The sequence below is a fragment of the Notamacropus eugenii genome, chromosome 3 (genome assembly GCF_028372415.1).
Source record: "Notamacropus eugenii isolate mMacEug1 chromosome 3, mMacEug1.pri_v2, whole genome shotgun sequence".
NCBI classification, from domain to species: Eukaryota; Metazoa; Chordata; class Mammalia; order Diprotodontia; family Macropodidae; genus Notamacropus; species Notamacropus eugenii.
Window position 1 is genome coordinate 361,838,981 of NC_092874.1, and position 22,189 is coordinate 361,861,169.

At 38.4% G+C, this 22,189-nt stretch overlaps 1 protein-coding gene and 1 pseudogene across 1 annotated transcript; both read left to right on the top strand.

Moving 5' to 3' along the window:
* Positions 1-3,144: 3,144 nt before the first annotated feature.
* LOC140531659 (interferon omega-1-like) lies at positions 3,145-3,850 on the top strand (annotated as a pseudogene).
* A 13,957-nt stretch (positions 3,851-17,807) lies between these two features.
* LOC140531660 (interferon beta-like) lies at positions 17,808-18,359 on the top strand. Its single transcript, XM_072650472.1, has one exon. The coding sequence runs from the start codon at positions 17,808-17,810 to the stop codon at positions 18,357-18,359; it is 552 nt and encodes a 183-aa protein (XP_072506573.1).
* The last annotated feature ends 3,830 nt before the right edge of the window (positions 18,360-22,189 follow it).

The following is a 22,189-nucleotide window of genomic DNA, read 5'->3' on the forward strand; positions in this document are numbered from 1 at the left end:
TTTATTTAGGATTTTCTTTCCTACCAATTACATGTAAAAACAATTTTCAACATTTGTTTATCAAACTGAGTTCCAAATTCTTTCCCTACCCCTGCATCTCCTCATTGAGAAGGCAAGCAATTTGATGTGGGTTATATATGCCTAGTCATGCAAAACATATTTCCATATTTGTAATGTTAGAAAAGAAAACAGACCAAAACAAAAACCCAAGAAAAATAAAGTTGAAAAAATTGAGTCTAATCAGACTCCATCAATTCTTTCTCTGAAGAGGGATGGCTTTTTTTATCATAACTCCTCCAGACTTGTCCTGGATCACAGAATAGCTAAGTCATTCATAGTTGTGTATCACGATTTCTAAGACGCTCTCACAAGAATCTGCATTTCATGAAAATAAATGCCTACAAGAATCAATAAAGTCGATTAACCAATTTTTTGTGGTAACATTGAAATGGAAACAAGTAAACACCCTACAATAGAGGAAATGGCTAAATAAAGTGAGATACATGAGTGTAATGAAAGACTATTGTGATGTAAGACATGTTTATATAGAGAAATCAGATAAGCATGGGAAGACATATGAACACATGCAATACAAAATGCATAGAACCAGACAAAGAATACAGCAATGACTACAATATAAGTGGGAAGAACAAAATAAATAGCAAAAAAAAAAAAAAGGAAAGTGAACATTATAATTTTAAGGACCAAGGGTGGCCCTAAAGAACAGAAAAAAATGTATATACACTTTCCTTCCTTCTTTGAAAAGGGGAGAAATATGAGTATGGAATATTAAATATGTAGTAAGACTGTGCTAATGGGATTGGTAAACCCTGCTAAACTTTTTTAATCTATTACTTATTTATAATAAAATAATGATAATAATTAGCATTTACATAGGATCTACTATATACCAGGCACTGTGCTAAGCATTTTGGACATATGATTTCATTTTGATACCTACAATACACCTGGAAGGTAGATGTTATTAATATACTCATTTTAAAGATGAAGAAACAAAAGCAGAAGTTAAGTGACTTGTCCAAGAACATACAGCTTTTAAGAGTCTGAGGACAGATTTGAATTCAGGTCTTCCTGTCTCCAGGTCCAGTATTCTATCCACTGTGCTACTTAGATGCCTTTGTTATACGGGACAGCTCACTAAGGTGAGGGAAGAAAATACTGTTTTGTTCCTTCAAAAAAACATATTCAGAAATAAAGATGAATGAAACATATCAATAAATGTTTTTAGATAATTAACTGGAAAGATGGGTCACATTTAGAAACATTAAGTACTAAAACTTTAAAAGTTCAAGGTCTGGGCCAGCACTCTGCATCCTCATTATCTAGAACCTCTTTTCCTGCTCCTATATGTTGCTCTCTAGGCTTCTATAACAACAAAAGATCATATAACAATTGCTGTGGAGACATGGCTATAAAGGTCCCTTTGATCCCATCTGCTCCAACACCCACATTTTACAGATGAGGAAAGTGAGGCTTAGAAAGGTAAAGTGACTTGACCATGGTCACCTAGGTAGGAAGTGCTAGAGACACGATTGGACACAGATCCTCCAATTCCAAAGCCAGTCTTCCTTCCTCTGAAACACAACGAGGCTATAGGGATGCACATTAAACGTGATAAAAATGGAAATAGAAAAAGTGATTACCCCTCTGGCCAATAGCTCCCCCTCAACAAAAAAAAAAATGTTCGAAAGCTCATGTGATGAAACAGATGAGAAGAAAACTGAAAGCACATTAAATGTGAAGAAAATCGAAGCAGAAAAACTGGTCTCCCCACTTAACAAATGGAAATTCAGCTCAGTGCAGTACAATGCAATGATGTCACCAACTGAGAATGTGGATTGAAGCCAAGACAAGCCACAAGCCAAGAGTACAACCAAGGCAGATGAAGTAGATTCCAAGTAACAACAAAAATTGTCAAATCTGTCCTCTCCTACAATCTAAGCTACCCCAAAGCAGGTCTTCAATAGATCCCCCACAACAGTAGGGGCACCCTGTTTTCCATGTTAACAAGTCATAAAGGGAAATCTATGAGATTGAAATTGCCCAGTTTTACTCTGCCTTATAGACAAAATAAAAATTATTTTTATTTATTAAAAATTATTAAAAAGTCATATTGACTTTTATTATTAAAAGTTATCCTTGATTCAAATGAAGATATAGTCATACCTATGTAACTTTTGATCCAATTTTGTCTGTCCCATACAACAGGCCTGAATCACAGAATATGAGTGTTAGAAGGGGACAAGTACAATAGAAATTATTTCAGTTCAATAGTTCAGTTCAAAAACCTAATATTCAATAATGGTGTGTTCTTAGGTTCAGATACACACACAGAGAGCTGTCTATTATAAGCACGGTACAGTGGAAGGAAGAAGACAGAGAAGGTATCATAGAGGAAGTCACAGTTGGGCACTGAACATGCAAAGGCCAAGAAATGGAGGAAAGCACTGCAGACACACAGCTACAAGGATGCAGGAGATGGCAGGAGGGGACTAAAGTAGTCAGATTTGGACCAAAAGTGAGTTAGAATACTTAGCACCTGAGTATTTTGCAGCAAGTCACTTAAATCTCTGAGAATCTTGGGTTTTCATCAATAAAATCAAAATAATATTAGTTTCCTGTATGTTCACAAGAGTTTGCAGAAATATTTTGTAAACCTTAAATTGTTGCATACATATAAATTATTGTTATTATTGCAATTATCACGACACGATGGGCAAAGGTGGATGAGGACCTGAAGTTTGGTGGTACCATGGGGATGAAAAGGATGGGCAGGTGGAAGGAGCAGTTTCATAGTTCATGCCGATGAAATTCTGTAAGTGACCACACTTTCACCACCCTGTGCTAGATGCTGGGGAGATACAAGATTGCCAGAATAGATCAAGTGCTGAATTTAGGGGCCTTTTTACAAATAAATCCAATGATGATTTTTTTATGGCATCTTCTAAAACCAATGTGGAAAGTAAGTAAAAGAAAGTAGAAAGTGCTGGGAAATTCCATGCTAAGAAATGACAACTCCACTTAATACTATTTAAGAGAGAGTGGCCACATAACCCAAGAAGTTGAGACAAAGGCTCACTGGTCTCCCAGTTCAGCCAAACTCAAACTATCTTCAGTGTCACCATGACCTCCTAGCCCTTGTTGCCAGTTTCCCTGATGCTGCTCTGCTCCAGCATCCTGGGCTCCCTGGGCTGTGACCTGACTCAGGCCCTTCTGGAAGACTTCTCCCTTCTGCACCAAATGAGCACATTTTCCTTGGGGCCATGTTGGAAGGACAGGGCCAACTTCAACTTCCCAAAGGAAATCATGGAAAGCCTTCCCATGATTTGCCAACTCCAGAGGGAAAATGGCACAGTCATTGTTCATGACATGCTCCAGCAGATCTTCTCCATCTTCAGCCTGAATGCCACTCCTGTTGCTTGGAATCAGACTCAGCTCATACAACTGCTCAGTGGACTGGACCAGCAGCTGAAACAGCTGGAGAGATGTGTTATGCAGGATGTAGAGTGGGAAGAGCCTTCCTTGGGAAGTGAACATCCCAGTCTGGCCCTGAAGAGTTAGTTCCAAGGGATAAGTAAATACCTACAAGATAAAGAGTACAGCCACTGTGCCTGGGAAATTGTGAGAGTAGAGATGAGGAAGATTTTTCTGTTCATGAGCAAACTCACAAGAAAACTCAGGGACTGAGGATGAAGAAATGGCCTCTCCAAACACTTCAGCTCCTTGTCCAATTTCCTGTTTCCAGCATTCAATAATTTAAAAAGACAGACCTTTCTGTACCATCTGAAAAACATCTGAATTCAGAGTATTGTTTTTATGTTGTTTTTCTTCAGAGACAATTGGAGTTAAGTGATCAACTTAGGGTGACACAGCCAGCAACTGTCAAGTGTCTGAGGCTAGATTTGAACTCAAGTCCTCTTGACTTCCAGGCTATCAACTGTGCCACCTAAGTGCCACTCACTGGATTGTTTTCAAAATAATTTAAGTTGTCATTCATACAAATGTAGGCTCTAACAGTACAGAATAATGTCATCTGTACACAGTGGTGAAATAGTTGTAATGGTATGACTGAGACTGATATTTATTATATAATATTAATATTTTATGTTTATATAATATTTATAACGATATGTGTTCCTGCTGGTCATTATTATTCATTGAGATGAGTATGTATTTTTGTGGTATTAATAATGTCCTATTTTTATATTAAATCTAATTTTTGAAAAAACCTTTTGTCTCATTAGTTTTACTAAATAAACTCTCACTGAAAAGCTCACTAGATGTTCTCAAGGGAATGGATAACAGATTCGGTGGAAAAATTCAATTCAAGCAACATTTATTAAGCACTTACTATATGCAAGGCAATGAAGGAGATGCTGGTAACACAGTGAGGAAGAATTGTCCAGTTACTTCCCTCAGAAAGATAATAGTTTCATGTAGGGTTTCTTCACCTAAGATCCTTAGGGTCTGTGGATAAATTTCAAGAGATTTTTGAATCTGAATAAGAAAAAGATTACACCTTTAATTTCTCTAAACTCTAATTACAATTTAGCAGCCTCCTGAATGCCAAAAAATATTTTATTCTGATGAGTCCATAGACTTCACTGTATTTTCTAAGGGACATTAAGCACGCAAAAATAAAGAATCTCTCTTCTCATGGGAGTATACAACAGGTACCCAAATACATGTGATCCAATAGAAGATGAAATCAAGGCACAAAGATAGAGGGCCAAAAGCAGATGGTCCAATATGATATTATAGGGGAGAGACCACCTTTAGGTGAGAGGGTGAAGAGCAGTTTCCTGGAGGTTGAGGCATTGAGATTGGACGTTAAAGGAAAAATAATATGCCAGAACTGTTCTTTGTCAGATGCTCCAGCAGATCTTGCTGGTCAAAAACAAACCCCAAAGCCTAAAAAAAGTTTTTAGGAAGACTTTTATTAAGTTGGTTCAGCAGAGAAGAGAGCCAGAAAGGTGTGACTCCCTCCCGTGAATCTCTGTTAAATTTCATATTATGAAGAGTTCAGACAAGTATGTAGGATGAGTGGCCTGCACAAATGTAGGTTGCTTGAGATGCATATCAGCATGTAAGTACAAACATTCAAGAAAGATGAAGATAAAACACAAGCTATTGGGGAGCCCAAAACACAAGCTGTTTGGGTAGACCCAAAGACCTAGTTGGGCAGACCCAAAACAAGCATGCTGCCTTCTCTTGTCTCTGAGGTCAGCCTCATTTATGATTTGGAATTAGAAAATTTCTGTCCACATAAAGTGTGATCCTTAAAAGGGTGTTGAGATACCCAAGGGGCTGATGATTCTCATTAGTGCTTCCAATGAGAACAGGACCCTCTGTTCTCAGCTGCCTATGTGACTATATCTCCCAGTGCATCTACACCTGCTGCTGTGTCTCGCCTTCTGTCGCAGGATTTTGGGACAACTGAAATGGTAAAATGGTAATATGATATGGGTGATGTCTTCTGATTACTGAGTAAATTAGATTTAAGTGAGGTAGGATGGATAATAAACCCACATAAATCACCAATATTATCATATATTATCAAAAAAGTCCAAACAAAAGTGATAGAAAAAGCAATTACATTTAAAGCAACTGCAGGTATTATAAGATTCCTGGGTGTTTTTTTCCCCCCAGTAAGACCAGAGGTGAAGGAAGGATGTTCATTATTAGTACTATTATTAAATATTATGCTAGAACTACTAGCTTTAGCATTGAGAAGAAAGAGATTGAAGCAATTAGAATAAGGAATAAGGAAAGAGAACTATTGCTTCTTGAAGATGATATGAAGGTATATTAAAAGAACCCCAAAGAATTCAGTAAAAACCATTTAAACAATAACTTTAGTAAAGTTGAATGATAGAAAATAAACCCACGTAAATCATCAACATTACTATGTATTGGCAGAAACATCCTGCCAAAAGGGACAGAAAGAGAAATTCCATTTAAAGTAAATGCAGATAATAGAAAATACATGGGAGTCTACCTGCCAAGACAAATCCAGGAACTACATGAATAAAGTTACAAAACAATTTTTATACAAATAAAGACAGATTGAAGCAATTGGAAAAATATTAATTGCTTATGCATAGGCCAAGCCAAGGTAATGAAAATTTCAATTCTACCTAAATTAATTTATTAATTACTTGCATGCAATACCAATCATAGTACAGAAAAATTGTTTTATAGAGTTAGAAAATAATAAAATACATTTGGAAGAAGAAAAGATTAGGAATTCCAAGGGAATCAATAAAAAAAAATATGAAAGAAGGTGGTCTAGCTGTATCTGATCTCCAAGTATACTGTAAAGTGGTAATCATTAAAATATCTGATACTGGCTAAGAAATGGAGTGGTAGATCAGTGGAATAGATTAGGTTCACAATACACATTAGTAAATGATCATACTCATTAGATAATATTTGACAAAGCAAAATATTCAATCTTTTGGGAAAAGAATTCAGTATTTGACAAAATTTTAACCAAAATTGCTGGGAAAATTGGAAAGCACTTTATAGAGTAGCATTTCATACTATATAAAAAAAGTAATGTCAAAATGGGTACATGATTTAGAAATAAAGAATGATGCCATAAGCAAATCATGGGATCATGGAATACTTTATCTATGAGATCTATAGTAATAGAAGAATTTATTATAAACAGGTGATAAAGAAGATCATGAGAAGGAAAACATAATTTTGATTAAATGAAATTTAAAACCTTTTGAACAAACAAAACCAACGTAGCCAAAATTGGAAACAAAGCAAGAATCTGGGTGGGGAGGAGGATCTACTACAAGTTTCTCTGATTAAAAATCTCATTTTTTGAATATACAGAGACTGAGCCCAATTTCTAAGTCAAAGTATTTGAACAGGAAGTTTTCAGAAGAAGAAATCAAACAATAAATAGTCATATAAAAAATACTCTTAGTCACTATTGATAAGAGAAACGCAAAACCATACAACTGTGAGGTGTCACCTCAGATCTATTAGATTGTCAAACATGACCAAAAAGAAAAAGGACAAAGGCTGTTGGGGATATGGAAAAATAGGTACACTAATGCACTATTGGTAGAGTTGTGACTTGTTAAGGTACAAGCTCAGTTCTCACGTGAACGGTCTTGGGTCAGGTAAAGGTGAGGGCTTCTTGAAACCACCAAGCTCTCATGAAGCCCCCCAGAGAGCAGCTGGCAACTGAGGGAGTGAGACACAAGTTATCTTGTTCTCCACCTTTTCTCACGGAAACTTGCTGGGGAGAGGATCCCACCCTTGAGATTGATCAGTGGTCTGAGCACACCTTTTGTTAATTGACTAAGAGGCTGAGAGCATGCCAGGCCCATGAGCAAACTATGCACCTGGGAGAGCTTAAATGGGGACAGGAAAGCCTGAGGAGGAGGGTTGTTTTTCCTTACTCCTCAGGAAGGAAAGGTAATTCCCACAGGGAGAACTCACCCTGCATGCTGACATGTAGCTTGTATCTGGAATAAAGCCTACACCTCTGTTGAACTCTGGAGGTCTCTTATCTCATATGTTTACTGGCTGATCACCAAAGACCTGACATAGGTAAGAGGACCCAGCAGCCTACGCCATTAGGCTGGACATGAACTGGTCCAATTATTCTGGAGAACAATTTGGAACTATGCCCAAAGAACTATTAAACTCTGTTTGATGAAACAATACCACTTACTAGGTCTCTGTCTTAAAGAGATCAAAGCAAAAGGAAAAGGGCCTATAGGCATGAAAATACTTATAGTACCTCTTTTCATGGTGGCAAAGAGTTGGAAAGTTAGGGGATGGCCATCAGTTGAGGAGTGGCTGAACAAGTAATGGTATGATTGTGATAAAGTATGATTGTACTATAAGAAATGACAAGGTGGGGGAGAGGGCTGTGGATTCAGAAAAACCTAGGAAGACCTATATGAACTGATGCAAAGTAAAGTGAGCAGAACCAGACAAACTTTGTACAGAGTAATAGTAACATTGTAACGATGATCAACTGTGACAAACTTAGCTACTGTGTCCAATGCTATGATCCAATACAGTAACAAAGGCTTCAAGATGAAAAATGTTATCCAGCTTCATAGAGGGAACTGAGAAGCTCTGAGGACAGACTGAAGCATATTGTTTTTCACTTTTTTTAAATTGCTTTTCCTGAAACATGCCAAATATAGAAATGTTTTGCATGTCTTTAAAATTATAATAGGCATCATATTACTGCTTGCCTTCTCAATGGTGGGAAAGGGCTGGAGGAAGGAAAAGAATTTGGAACTCAATATTTTAAAAACAAATGTTAAAAAAATGATTTTTTATAGATTTTCAATCAAGAGAATTTCTACACCAGCAATGAAACCACAGCACCTAATAACAAGTAAACAAAAACAACAAAATTACACTGTCACTAAACAGACAGTATCCTTTAAGACAGTACATTAAGCAGTTCATCTTTCAGGTTGTTGCCTGTAAGTGTGAACATTTTTCATGTGCTGATGGTGAGTGGAATCGTCTTTGCAGATGTTTTTGTATATTTTGTACATTTTTTTGTGTTTTGACCGCATAGTGTTATTCCCCACCTGCTGTGATAATCAGGCCAGGTTTGGGTAAGCAGACAATCTTTAGGCCACCTTCTCTAGCCCCTTCCTCACACCAGGAGGTGAGTAATGGGATCCTTAAAAGGTTGCTCAGACACCCAGTAGATAGCTGCTTGAAGTACAGATAGACTTCACAACTTGTCCATTTACCTAATGCAGGACCTTAACTCTTCTCACCAGAATTAGTGCCAGTAGCCTCCTAATTGATCTCCCTTGTCTCAAGTCTGAAATACCACAACAGTCCTTTAAAAAGTACTTAAAGCTGAGTTTCCTTAACAATAATTCAGTGCTTTCCTCTCAAATACTCCATAAGGAAGGTAGGGAAGGAGTTATTGTCTTCACTTTAGTGAAGAAAATGGAGGTTTGAAAAGCTAATGGGAGCCCCCTGTCACATCTGAGCCAAACTAAGGGCCCAGTAAAGACTAAGTTTTATTAGTTGTATGGTTACTTCCTTGAGAACCAAAAACAACTCAGGAAGGTCAGCATTTTAGTTCATTTGGCTCTGCTCAGTAATCTTGTCACGTGGCCAGCTTGTAAGGACTTACCATTCTTTAAGTCTGTATTTTCCTCCCATTCTGATCCTGTTTCCTTTTCACTTATTGCATCATCTAGTTGTTATTTTCAGCTTATGTCCTATGTCAGGAGTGGCTGATTATGTAAATCAACACCTTTTGTTTTACTGATTCTTTCACATCCCAGACAGAACATCCATCTGATGCCTTATTTTACTTTTGCTTGCTTTACTTTTAGGTAATGGCCAGAAACTAATACAGAAGCTGGACAAAAATACAGGCCTACTCAGAAGCTGGAGGATGGGAACCAAACAAATCACAAGCAGATCACTTCAAAGGGCAGAAGTAATAAAAGTATAAATAGCTAAAGGCAATAAAAAATGAAAAGTACAAGAAGTCTGTTAGAATTGGAAAGAAATCAGCTGTGAGTCTTTCCTTTTTCTAACATTTCCCACAAAGAGATGAAAAGTCCAGTCCACCGTGCTGCATTTTAGAGATGAGAAAATTCAGAGATGTCTATGGCTTCACTGAAGGTCATACAAATAGGTCTAACTATGAGAGCCTCATTTGAACCCAAGGAGATGGGCCACTGCAGCCAGTCTCTTTCCATGGAAGAACCCATCTGCTCTGGACACACACATTTTCTGAATGGTGTTAAGTCCTGGGAAAGTCTGGACTGTAATTAGAGAGGTTAGGTTCTCCGCCCTCACACTATTCAGTGAATTACACACCTATCCTGAGTAAAAAATTTTTAATGCTTGGGCTTTCAATTATTCCTAAGCCCTCCCTAGAGAAAAAAGTAGAAAGGTGCTTAGGTTACAGCAAAAATCAACTATGGGACAGGTATTTATTTCCTACATACCAAAAAAATGTTAAACCAAAAACACAAAATATCCAAAATGCTTAACCAGTATGCAGGAATAATTGATAACTGTAGTTACACTCACCCTGGAAACTGACACTTAAACCTTATTAGGTGGCTATAGGGCAATTTGTGGGACTGCCAAATAAACATTGTTATATTTCACCTAGGCTCTGCACTGTCCCCTTAAAGTCCAGGTCTACTGTCCAATCAGAACTCTCCTCTTCTTGTCTCTGGTCATCTTCTGGTCAGAGATATTTATGTGTCAGCATAAAATTCCCCTGGTGCATCAGATGGCTTCAGGACTTCTGGACCTCTCTGACTCACACAGTTACCTCCCAACCTGTATAAATATATCTCAAGAACAATATTTGATCATCTATTCAGGAAAGAGATCCCTAGGGAGGAAAACACTGAGAGAAACACCAGCTAAAGCACGTCTACTTGAGTCCCCTTGCTGTAGCAATCATGTGGAGGTCATCACCACATTGTTTAAGGTGAGGGAAAGTAACCACCTCTCTACATCCACTCATGGGAAGTCTAATGAAAAAGAAGTATTTGCCCCATGGGACAGTTGAAATAAGAGAGTGACAGTGGTGGAGTCATTCCCTTTTTAAAGATCTACTAAAACCCCTATATATTTAGGGTAGCTCTGCATATGCCCCCTTGTCATAATGAAACACTCTGCATGGGAGACATTTTAGAAAAGCAGTTAAGTCCAGAGGGACAGAAAGACAAACATATTGAAATGCAAACAGGAAAGCCTTAGACTCAACATTAATATTTTATTTGTTAGGAAGTGTCTCAGTTTTGAAGAGCGAAAGAGATCTTCAAAGTAAAGTTCCGTCTATACTTTTGTCTGCAATCTTACCTTTGTCCTTAACCACTTTTCTGCATAAGACCCCAAAAGGAGTCTGGGAAGAGTCTTACTGAAAATAGGGAAAGCTTCCCACTTCCTGTCTGGAAGCAATAAACATCAGACCTGAGGCTCTGAGAGAGTCAAAGGGGAGAAGTTTCTTCCAATTCTAGCAAAGTGCCGTTGTCCACTTAAATAAAGCACTCAATCACCTGACCAAGATGACAACTGAAAGAGGTGAAAGACTGCAGCTGCCCCCCTAAGAGTGAGCCCAGGGATTCTGAGAAGAGCCTATTGTCTCAGTCACTTCACTGGCCACCAAGTGACATACCTGGTGCAGTCTGACATCAGGTTGGTGAAAGACCAACCTGCCAAGTCCAGTCCAGGAGCAATTAATCCTGGTAAAAAGCCATCCCAGTAGCCAGTGACCTCTTTGACCCAACTCCATAGCTGATAGAGGCATCTAGCCAAGATATGAGCCCAGCTGTGCTGCCTGTCCAGTGAAGATGGTATATCCTAGGAGGGGAGCATCAGAACTCTTCAGCAGAGTCATGCAGATTGAAGTTCAAGAGTTCCCTTTGGGGAAAGAAAGGAAATTGGATCCCTGAAGTTCTTGAGTTGTGAATTGCCTTGGATAAATATGTTCCCTACATGCCTCTCTTCCTCAGTTCAGTGCCTTACTACCATTGTATTTCATGGCTGTGCCTACTCCCTCTAACATGGATTTCATGTGTACTGCTGGGAGAACCCACCAACCACACCCTTGATGGGAGAAAAAGAGAGACTACTTTGGAACCTCCCTTCTTGCTATCCCATCTGAATAAAGCCTTTGGGAAAGAACTGAGTCCATTGGCTCTTTGTTAAGGGGAAACACCAATGGAAGCTCCTAAACCAGTCTTATGAAGACAGTCAACTGTACAGGCTTAGCCCTAGTACTCTGTCAGAAGTGGCAGCTACCCTGTGAAGATTCAGTTTGCCAATGGCAATGTGAGTTTAGCAAGAGGAAAAAAGAAAAGTTAATAGCAGAAGTGGAAAACAAAGTTTCACAAGTCTTGAGAGACTTACTACCACACTGCAGATACAAATATAACAGACCTCTTTATGGTTTTATGATAGGTAATATATAACTACCTCCAAGCATTTCAGCAAAGAATCACCACCCTCTACAAGTACCAATTCCTTATTAGTAGATCTTTAAGCTTTTTTTTCTAATTAAAATGAATGTTGATAAATCTTAAATTAGGGAAACAATCATAAAAATCTTTATTGTTTTTTTGTTTGTATTTATATTTATTTATTTAAGTTTTCAATATTTATTTCCCCAAAATTTTGTGTTCCAAATTTTCTCCCCACTTCTCCCCTCCCCTTCAAAATGCCAAACATTCTAGGTACGCCTATCACCAATTTGTCCTCCCTTCTAACATCCCTCCCTTCCCTTATCCCCATCTTCTCTTTTGTTCTGAAGGGCAAGATAAATTTCTATACCCCATTACCTGTATTTCTTATTTCCTATTTGCAAGAACAATACTCAACAGTTGTTCCTAAAACTTTGAGTTCCAGCTTCTCCTCATCCCTTCCTCCCCACTCATTCTCTTTGGGAATGCAAGTAGTTCAATACAGGCCATATCTGTGTAGTTTTGCTAATGACTTCCATAATAGTCGTGTTGTGTAAGACTAACTATATTACCCTCCATCCTATCCTGCCTCCCATTTCTTCTATTCTCTCTTTTGATCCTATCCCTCCCCAAGAGTGCTCCCTCCTCTCACTGCCCTCCCTTCCATCATCCCCCCCCACCCTGCTTATGCCATTCTCCCCACTGTCATGTATTGTAAGATAGGTTTTCATACCAAAATGAGTGTGCATTTTATTCCTTCTTTTAGTTGAATGTGATGAGAATAAGCTTCATGTTTTTTCTCTCACCTCCCCCCTTTTGCCCTGCACTGAAAAGTCTTTTACTTGCCTCTTTTATGAGAGATAATTTGCCCCATTCCATTTCTCCCTTTCTCCTCCCAATACATTTCTCTCTCACTGCTTAATTTCATTATTTTAACATATGATCCCATCCTATTCAATTCACCCTGTGCTCTCTGTCTCTCTCTCTGTCTCTCTCTCTGTCTCTCTCTCTGTCTCTGTCTCTGTCTCTGTCTCTGTCTCTCTCTGTCTCTGTCTCTCTGTCTCTCTGTCTCTCTGTCTCTCTCTCCCTCTCTCTCTCTCTCTCTCTCTCTCTCTCTCTCTCTCTCTCTCTCTCTCTCTCTCTCTCTCTCTCCTGTGTGTGTGTGTGTGTGTGTGTGTGTGTGTGTGTAATCCCACCAATTACCCAGATACTGAAAAAAGTTTCAAGAGTTACAAATATTGTCTTTCCATGTAGGGATGTAAACAGTTCAACTTTAGTAAGTCCCTTATGACTTCTCTTTGCTGTTCACCTTTTCATGCTTCTCTTCATTCTTGTGTTTGAAAGTCAAATTTTCTTTTCAGCTCTGGTCTTTTCATCAAGAATGCTTGAAAGTCCTTGTTTCATTGAAAGACCAATTTTTCCCCTGAAGTATTATACTCAGTTTTGCTGGGTAGGTGATTCTTGGTTTTAGTCCTAATTCCTTTGACTTCTAGAATATCCTATTCCATGCCCTTTGATCCCTTAATGTAGAAGCTGCTAGATCTTGTGTTATCCTGATTGTATTTCCACAATATTTGAATTGTTTCTTTCTAGCTGCTTGCAATATTTTCTTCTTGACCAGGGAATTCTGGAATTTGGCCACAATGTTCCTAGGAGTTTCTCTTTTTGGATCTCTTTCAGGAGGTGATCAGTGGATTCTTTCAATATTTCTTTTGCCCCCTTGTTCTAGAATATCAGGGCAGTTTTCCTTGAAAATTTCATGAAAGATGATGTCTAGGCTCATTTTTGATCATGGCTTTCAGGTTAAATTGTATCTTCTGGATCTATTTTCCAGGTCAGTTGTGTTTCCAATGAGATATTTCACATTATCTTCCATTTTCTCATTCTTTTGGCTTTGTTTTGTGATTTCTTGGTTTCTCATAAAATCATTAGCCTCCATCCATTCCATTCTAATTTTGAAAGAACTATTTTCTTCAGGGAGCTTTTGAACCTCCTTTTCCATTTGGCTAATTCTGCTTTTGAAAGCATTCTTCTCCTCATTGGCTTTTTGAACTGCTTTTGCCAATTGAGTTAGACTGTTTTTCAAGGTGTTATTTTCTTCAGCTCTTTTTGGGTCTCCTTTAGCAAGGTGTTGACCCATTTTTCATGCTTTTCTTACATCTCTCTCATTTCCCTTCCGAATTTTCCTCCACCTCTCTTACTTGATTTTCATAATCCTTTTTGAGCTCTTCCATGGCCTGAGCCCATTGAATATTTATTTTGGATATTTGGGATATAGAAGTCTTGGCTTTTATGTCTTTCCCTGATGGTAAGCATTGTTCTTCCTCCTCTGAAAGAATGGGAGGAGATATCTGTTCACCAAGAAAGTAACCTTCTATAGTCTTATTTTTTTCTTTTTTTTTGGTTTTTTTCCCAACCAGTTATTTGACTTATGGGTCCTTTGTCAAGAGTAGGGTATACTCTGGGAATCTGTGAGATCTCAGTTCCTCCAAGGTAGCACAATCAAGTGTATACTGGTCTGGACACAGAGAGGGATTTCTGTGCACAGAATCTTAGCAGTTACCTCTCCACAGCCACCTGCCCTCCAGTTCCACCAAGTCAGCAGTGGAAGCTGATTTTCAGATAATCTGGATGGGCAGGGCCACCATTCAGTGTGAGACAAAGACCAGCTCTCCCAGGGCCTCCACACAGGGTGGAGGCAAGAATCAGCTCCTCAGTGCCCCCAGGGTTTTTACACTCTTACAATGTATGCAACTGCTACATCTGAGTTGTGGCCTCTGAAGTGGCTGCCTTCTACCAGGCCCTTCTCCCTTCCTGGCCTGCTGAAAAAACCCTGTCAATGACCTTTGGTGCCTGTTGGTTGAGAGATCTGGGAACTGGGACTGGCGATTCAGATTTTCTGCCCCTGAGGGCTGTTCGCAAGTCATGCTGCAGCCAATGCTGGGCTGAACTCCACCCCATGTCTGGTGCAACTGACCTTTTCTGTGAGCCTTTCAGGTCACCCTGGGCTGGAAATCTCTTCCATTCTGTTGTTCTCCACTTCTGCTGCTCCAAAATTTCTTGAGAGTCCCCCTCTACAGGTATTTTCTGGGCTGTGTATGTGTGTCTTTCTATTCTGCCATTTTAGCTCCACCCCCTTCATAAAAAACTTTCTAAGCAGATTCACTAACAGGTTATTCTCCCAGACCTGCACTAGGTTAGATTCCAGCTACTTTCCAACCACTTTTTGCAAAGGGAGAAAAGATTTCTAAATATCTAGAAAGAAATGCCTTTCGACATTTGCTTTTAAAATAGGACAGAAAATAAATGTATGACAATGAGAAACAGAAGAATTAAAAATATTCTCCACAAATAACAACACAACCACAAAAAAGTTTTGAAAGGGAAAGGGATAAGTAAAAAAAGAAAATCATCTTAAAGTGCATTTGGGGAGAATTAAATTATTTACCTTAGGCATTATGGTAAAAATAAAACCAAACACCCAACAGACACAATCAGATGCAGGACTTCCACTTTGAAATATCTAATAGGCAGCTGGAAATATATAACTGGAACTCAGAAAGGCAGCAGTGATGGATTGAGGAGTCATCTGCATAGCAATGACAATTAAACCCATGTTAACTGATGAATTCACTTAGTACAAGAGAATGTGCAAAGGATAAAAGAGGGTCCAGGACAGAATCTCAGAAAACACCCATCTTAGAAGGGATGATATGCATGATGAACCAGGGAAGGAGGTAGAGAAGAAGTCAGACAAGAGGGGAAAGCATCAAGAGAGGTCATTGTCACAAGAGGAAGAATGTCCCAGAGAAGAAGGTGTCAACAATGTAAAATATTGAAGAGACAATGACTGAGAAAAAAGTCCATTCAATTTGATAATTAAGAGATCAAGAACCCAGATGGACACAAATGTTTTCAGCATCTTTTCTGTGTGGGAAAAGAACTAGAAATTAAAGAGGTGCTCATCAACTGAGGAAGTGCTGAACAAATTATAGTATATGAATGTGGTAGAATACTCCTTGGTGATGATGATGAAATGGAAGGTGTCTGAGAAACATGAGGAGACATAGGAGGGAAAGAAAATAAATTTTTGTTAATTAAAAACAAACAATTTTTATTGCATGTTGTATTGAATCAAAGTACTGTTGTCCCATCCTCCAACCTCTTTTCTCATTATTTCTCCTTTCCAAAATGGTTTTGAGGAATTATTCTCCACATTGCCCTATAATTTGGGTTCTGTTACTACACGTTATGCTAACAAATACAAGAGATAGGAGGGTTTAGTGATTTTTCAATCAATCTGTACTTTTCTTTGTGATTCTATCTCATCCCTCCCTCACCCAAAAGAAAGTCAAGTGCAAGTCATGTCATCATTTCTCTGATGCCATGTTCTTCTTTGGAAATGAAAAACAAACGCATACATCCACAAAATTCACTCTCTAAATTAATTCAATAAAGAGGCATTAAGCACTGACTTAGAAAGGAAATTGGGAGCCATAGTGAGGCAATTTATGTTCTTAAATAGAAAGCCAATAGTAGCTGACCCTCATTTCCTTTTTTGGCAGTTACTAGTTCGATAGGAAAGAGGAGAACTCTGTATTTCCAAAAGGCATTTAATAATTTCCCCTCCACAGAACAGACCTGTCAACACTACATAGACACAATGTTACTCTCATCAGAAAGTCTGGGCAGTTGTTCAAGATGGATATGGAGCTTATAACCCTACTGAATAGTTCAGCCTATCTACAAGTGAGGCTAATTGTAGGTACAAAAGTGACATGTGCCAACCTAGTGAAGAGCTCCCTGGACATTTTCTTTGAGGAATGGACCACACGTAAAGTTGCTGAGAGTCATTGAAAACCTTGGCAACCTGATAAGATTGAATAGAACTTGAGACCTACTTAACATAATCTTTAAGAACACAAGGTCTGCTCCACACCTCATTTTTACCATGATGAAGTGTTGGAATAGAACTGTAATGAATTTCATACCAGTGAAAGGAGGATCATTGATGGTAGATGGTTATATGTAAGACAAATCATAAGGACTAGTGACATGTCAAGTTTTCTGAATACAAACAATATCTATTATGAATAATAAAATAGCTAGCACTCATCTAGCCCCAAAGAATTTTACAAATTTTGTCTTAATTTATGCTCATAACACTCCTCACATGTAAGTGTTACTATTATCCTCCTTTTACAGATGAAGAAACTGAGGCAGACAGAGGCTTAGTGACTTGCCAAGGGTCACCTCATCAGAAAGTATCTGAGGCCAAATTTAAAGTCAGATCTTCCTGGCTCCAGTTCTAGTATTCAATTATCCAGCTGCCTCTTTAATCAAATTGTTTTGAGATGAAAGGGTTAATTGCAAATTAATTAGGAATAAAAATGAAGATTGCTATAAACCAATAATTTTATGGAAGAAGCCAAAGACAAAAGTTATCCTTGCTCTACTAAAAGAACTGCTCTATATTCTAGAAAGTCTTTCTGTCATATAGGCTTTAATTTAGGAGAGAAAGTTGATTCTGACAATTAGTTCCTTTTCTATTGTTAAATGGGCAGTGAAAGTCTTGTTGTTTTGTGGTCTACATGTGTGTAAAGCACACAGGTCAATTTCTTGCTAAGCACCTAAGAGAAAACAGCAACATAGTAGAAAAATGTAGATGACATAACAAATGGGAAAATAAGAATTGAAAAGTGGGAAATTCCTGTGTTCAAGAAAAATATGGATGGCATCTCTCAATAAATAGCTGACACCCATAGAGGAAAGCCATTCACACTGCAAACCTTGGAAGAGTCAACACAGCCACCTCCTTACAAATTCGCCCTGGCCAATAGCACCATGTTACAATTGGTCCTTCTCCTGCTCCTCTCTGTTGCTGTCTCTTCTGACCAGTTTGATTCACTTCGCTTCCATCAAAGAAGAACCAATCACAGGAGTTTGAGCCTCCTGAAGGAAATGATTGGAGAAATTCATCCAAAATGTCTTCGAGAGGGAATGGACTTCAAGGTCCCTCAGGAGATTGTACAGCCCAAGCAATGTCAAAAGGAGAATGCCACCATGGTCATCCATGAGATGCTCCAGCATATCTTCAGCCTATTTAGCGGCAAAAATGCCAGCCCTGGTGTGGATGAGACCATCACTGAGACATTCCTCAGTGTAATCTATCAGCAAATGGTGCATCTGGAAAAGGCTTTGGAACAAGAGATGCACCAGGTCAATAGCATCTGGGGGAGTGAAGACAGCACCTTGCCTCTCAACAATTATTATCAAAGAATAATGAACTATCTGAAAAGCAAAGAGTACAGCAGCTGTGCCTGGAAGAGAGTGCAGGTGGAAATCAGGAGGAATTTTGTCTTCCTCAATAATTGGACAGAATGTCTCAAAAACTGAAGGATCTGGAGTTTTCCCTTCAGAAACTAGACAGTGCGTACAAACGTTACAGGTGTTCCTAAAACCAACTGCTGCTGCTGGGAATAGGTGCCATCCGACATGTTGGACTTGACATGAAATCTGGACAGTTTTGCAGTTTTGTTTATTTTTCAAATACTTATTTATTTATTTATTTATTCAAGAGATCTATTTAAGGTGTTTTTTTTTTTTTTTACCTTGGAACAATAAATTATTTTTTAATCTTATGTGTTCCCTTGTCTTTTCAACTCAATTCATTTCTTCACTAAGTTTAAAAATAGTACTTTGGCAGGTATTGTGCACTAGGCACAATGCTTCTACATCTTTTTAATAATTCAGTAATTTCTTACTCATTAAGTTTCTCCTTTTTTTGGAGTTCTTCATTTTATCTTTGGGTTTTCAGAAAAAGAAAGAAGAGCTAAGAATTTAGAAAGCAAAGTCAGAGGAAGTTCTTCATTTTCCCTGAAATATTTGGGTTCAGAGAGCTTTAAATGAATATCTATATATTAAAATCTAAGACAAGGTCCTTCCCTTCAGGGGTCTTCTAGTCATGGGTAACCCTCTCCCCTCCTTAACCACTCCTACTCCTTCCCAAACCTTCTTTTTACTAGTTTAAAATGGAGTCTATCCCTTAGGGATCTATCATGTGTGCAAGATGCTATGAAAAGAAAGGGTTGTTATAATAAAGGGAATGTTTTAGATGGGGATTTCCTTCACTGATATTCTTCCGTCTGTGTCATACTGCTTACCTTTCATAGCACTCAGTTTTGGATTTTATGGAGATTTTTTTTCCTCATAAATTTTCAGTTTAAAACCTAGCTTTAGAATTTATGAATTTTTCTCTTTCCTGGTCAAATTTCATTTCAGCGAATAGGCACCTCTGCTCACTCTCCATCTTCCCTCTCTCATGGAGGGAAACTAGTAGTGAAGCATTTGGACCATTAATGGCTACTTACTTTCCTAGCTCTTTGGTCACACACAGGGGAGATGCTGTGTCTTGGTTTTGTGTCTCACCAGCCTCATCCATTGTAATCTCTGCCTTCCTCTTCTGGCTTTATGCTCCACTTATGCCTGACCTGCATCAGGAATCTCTTCCATCTTCTCAATGAATCATTAACACAGTGACCTGGATGGTCCACACACTACCTGTGCTCTCTCTGGGGACCCTGCTACAGCTCCCTGTTAACAACATGTGCACTTGGGAGCTCTGGGTTAAAATGCCTATTTGGCGCCATTTAGTTACTTTCTGAAGACATGTTTCCAGAACAAATCCACAAGAATTATGAGCTGAGGATTGTAGACATCATTATTTCTTCTTCAATTCAGCTTAATTCAACCAACTCTGACCTGAATCTGTGAGTTGTTTTTTCCCCAAACCCTGTGATTTCTTTTTCTTCTCAACAAAAAAAAAAATGAGAAAAGAAATAATTTTATGGGAAAAACAGAACAAAGCAAAACAAAATAATGCATGTAAGTCTATCTGTAGTCTTGCAGGGATATTTATCTACCCCTCATGTAATATGAAATGTACTAATAGAATTTTTAAAAGAATTGACTCCTTGTATGAAATTCCCTAGTTTAGAATGTCATGAGAAACTTTCAGTCAGTCACCATCTTAATGCAAGTTCAATGTGAGGGAACTGGGTCCTGAGAATGTGAGAAAGAATGAGAAATAATCACTTAGAATTATCCTTAGATGCACAAATTTTCATAGTGTTTTACCTTTGGGGGTTACAAACAAACAAAGAAACTTCTAGGGTCTGTTGAGGTGAACCACTCTTAAGTGACTCGTACAAATGAGATCTTTTCCATTAAATGGTGAATGTTCTTGATTCAGGAAATTTACCCCCTGAAGTTAGATGTTTGTTGAAAGGCCAAGTACATTTGTCTAGTCTCTAAGCAATTCGTGACAACTTCAGCCAGTAGATGGAAGCATGATTTCAATCAACTAAGGACTGATTTTTGTAGAACTTTGGCCTCATATGGAATAAGAAACTTTAGGTGGGAACTGACTATTTAAGCAAGGAACATGTGATCATTTGGAGCATGGAAAGATTCTTTAAATTTCACCCTATTCTGGTGGTCTTGTCTCCAACAAGATGACATCACACCCTGAAACATTCCCCCAGGTTATTCTTTCTCACCTCTGGCCTTCCTGGGATGCACAGGGCACTGGCTTCTCAGGGCTTACTCATGTGACCAAGACACCCATTGCTGCTATGAAAGCATCTTCAAACTCTGACTCCCCTGACTTCCATCACTCCCTGGCTACAGCAATCACTCCTCAGTGTCTAATGCAATGACTTGTGAGGAAGTGCACACACAAAATTTTCTTCCTTCCTTCCTTCCTTCCTTCCTTCCTTCCTTCCTTCCTTCCTTCCTTCCTTCCTTCCTTCCTTCCTTCTTTATTTCCTTTTTTCCTTTCTTTCTGTGAAAAAGAGTGGACTGGCATGGATATATTATGATTGCATTATTTCCTCCCTCACTGAGAAGCTAGGAAGTCAAAACAAACAATTTTTTTTTTGATGAGTAAAAGTGGACCAGAATAGATAAATTGTGATTACCTTATCTCCTCCTCTCTCAAATCCTGTAAACACATCCCTTTTCTAAACTTCACCATCAGGGTCAAAATTTTGACATTAATTCTTGATTCCCAAACCTCACTTTCCCCCATGCCATATGCCACATCAGTTACCAAATCATGTCATTTCTAACATCACAATATCTCTCATATATGTCTCCACTCTACTTATCCAGCTACTTTTAGAAGAAACTATTGCAGTAAATTCCTAATTAGTTTCTCTGCCTCCAGTTTGCCCTAATATCATCGATGCATTTTCCTCAAGCACTGACCATGTCACTATCCTGATCAATAAATGTCAGTGATTCCCTAATGTCTCCACAATGAAATGTTATTTTGTCTTTACTTTATCCTTTTTTATTTGTATTTCTGCCTGTCCTAAAAATTCGTAGTACATATGTATGTACACATATATGTATACGTATTTTTTTTCCCTTTTTCTTTTTTGAGAAAGGAGGAATGTGAGTATGGAATATTCCAAATCCAATCAGAATCAGTTAATTTCTTGATTAACCTTTGTAAACTTTTTCTCTTTTTTGTTTATAATAAAATAATGATAATAGGTAGCATTCACATGGCATCTACTATGTACCAGGCATGGCTAAGGATTTGGATATATAATTTCATTTTGATCCTTCCGACCATCTGGGAGGAAGATGCTCCTGTGACAAATGAAGAATGAGGCAAATTCAGGAGAAGCAATTTGCCCAAGGTTATGTAGCTTTGAAGAGCCTGAGGAAAGATCTGAACTCAGGTCTTCCTGATTCCAGGCCTAGCACTCTATCCATTGTGCCACCTACATGCCTTTGATACAAAGGATAGTTCACTGAGGTGAAGGAAGGAAATACTTTTTTTTCCTTCAGAAACAGATAAATACACACAGACAGACATACGTATGTATGCATATAATTATATATTCATAAATAAAGGTGATAAAAACATGTAATTAAATGTTAGTTCTAAAAGTGGGTTGTATTTTGGAAGGTAATGTATGAAAGCTTTAAAGGTTCTGGACATGGGTCAGATCTTTGCATCCTCATTATCTGGAACATCTTTTCCTACTCCTACATGTTGCCCCCTAGGCTTCCATAACATTCAAAGATCATGTAACAATTGCTATGGAGACATTGCTATAAAGGTCCCTGTGAGCCCCTCTACTCCAACACCCTCATTTTACAGATGAGGAAACTGAGGTTTAGAAAGGTAAAGTGACTTTCCCACGGTCACCCAG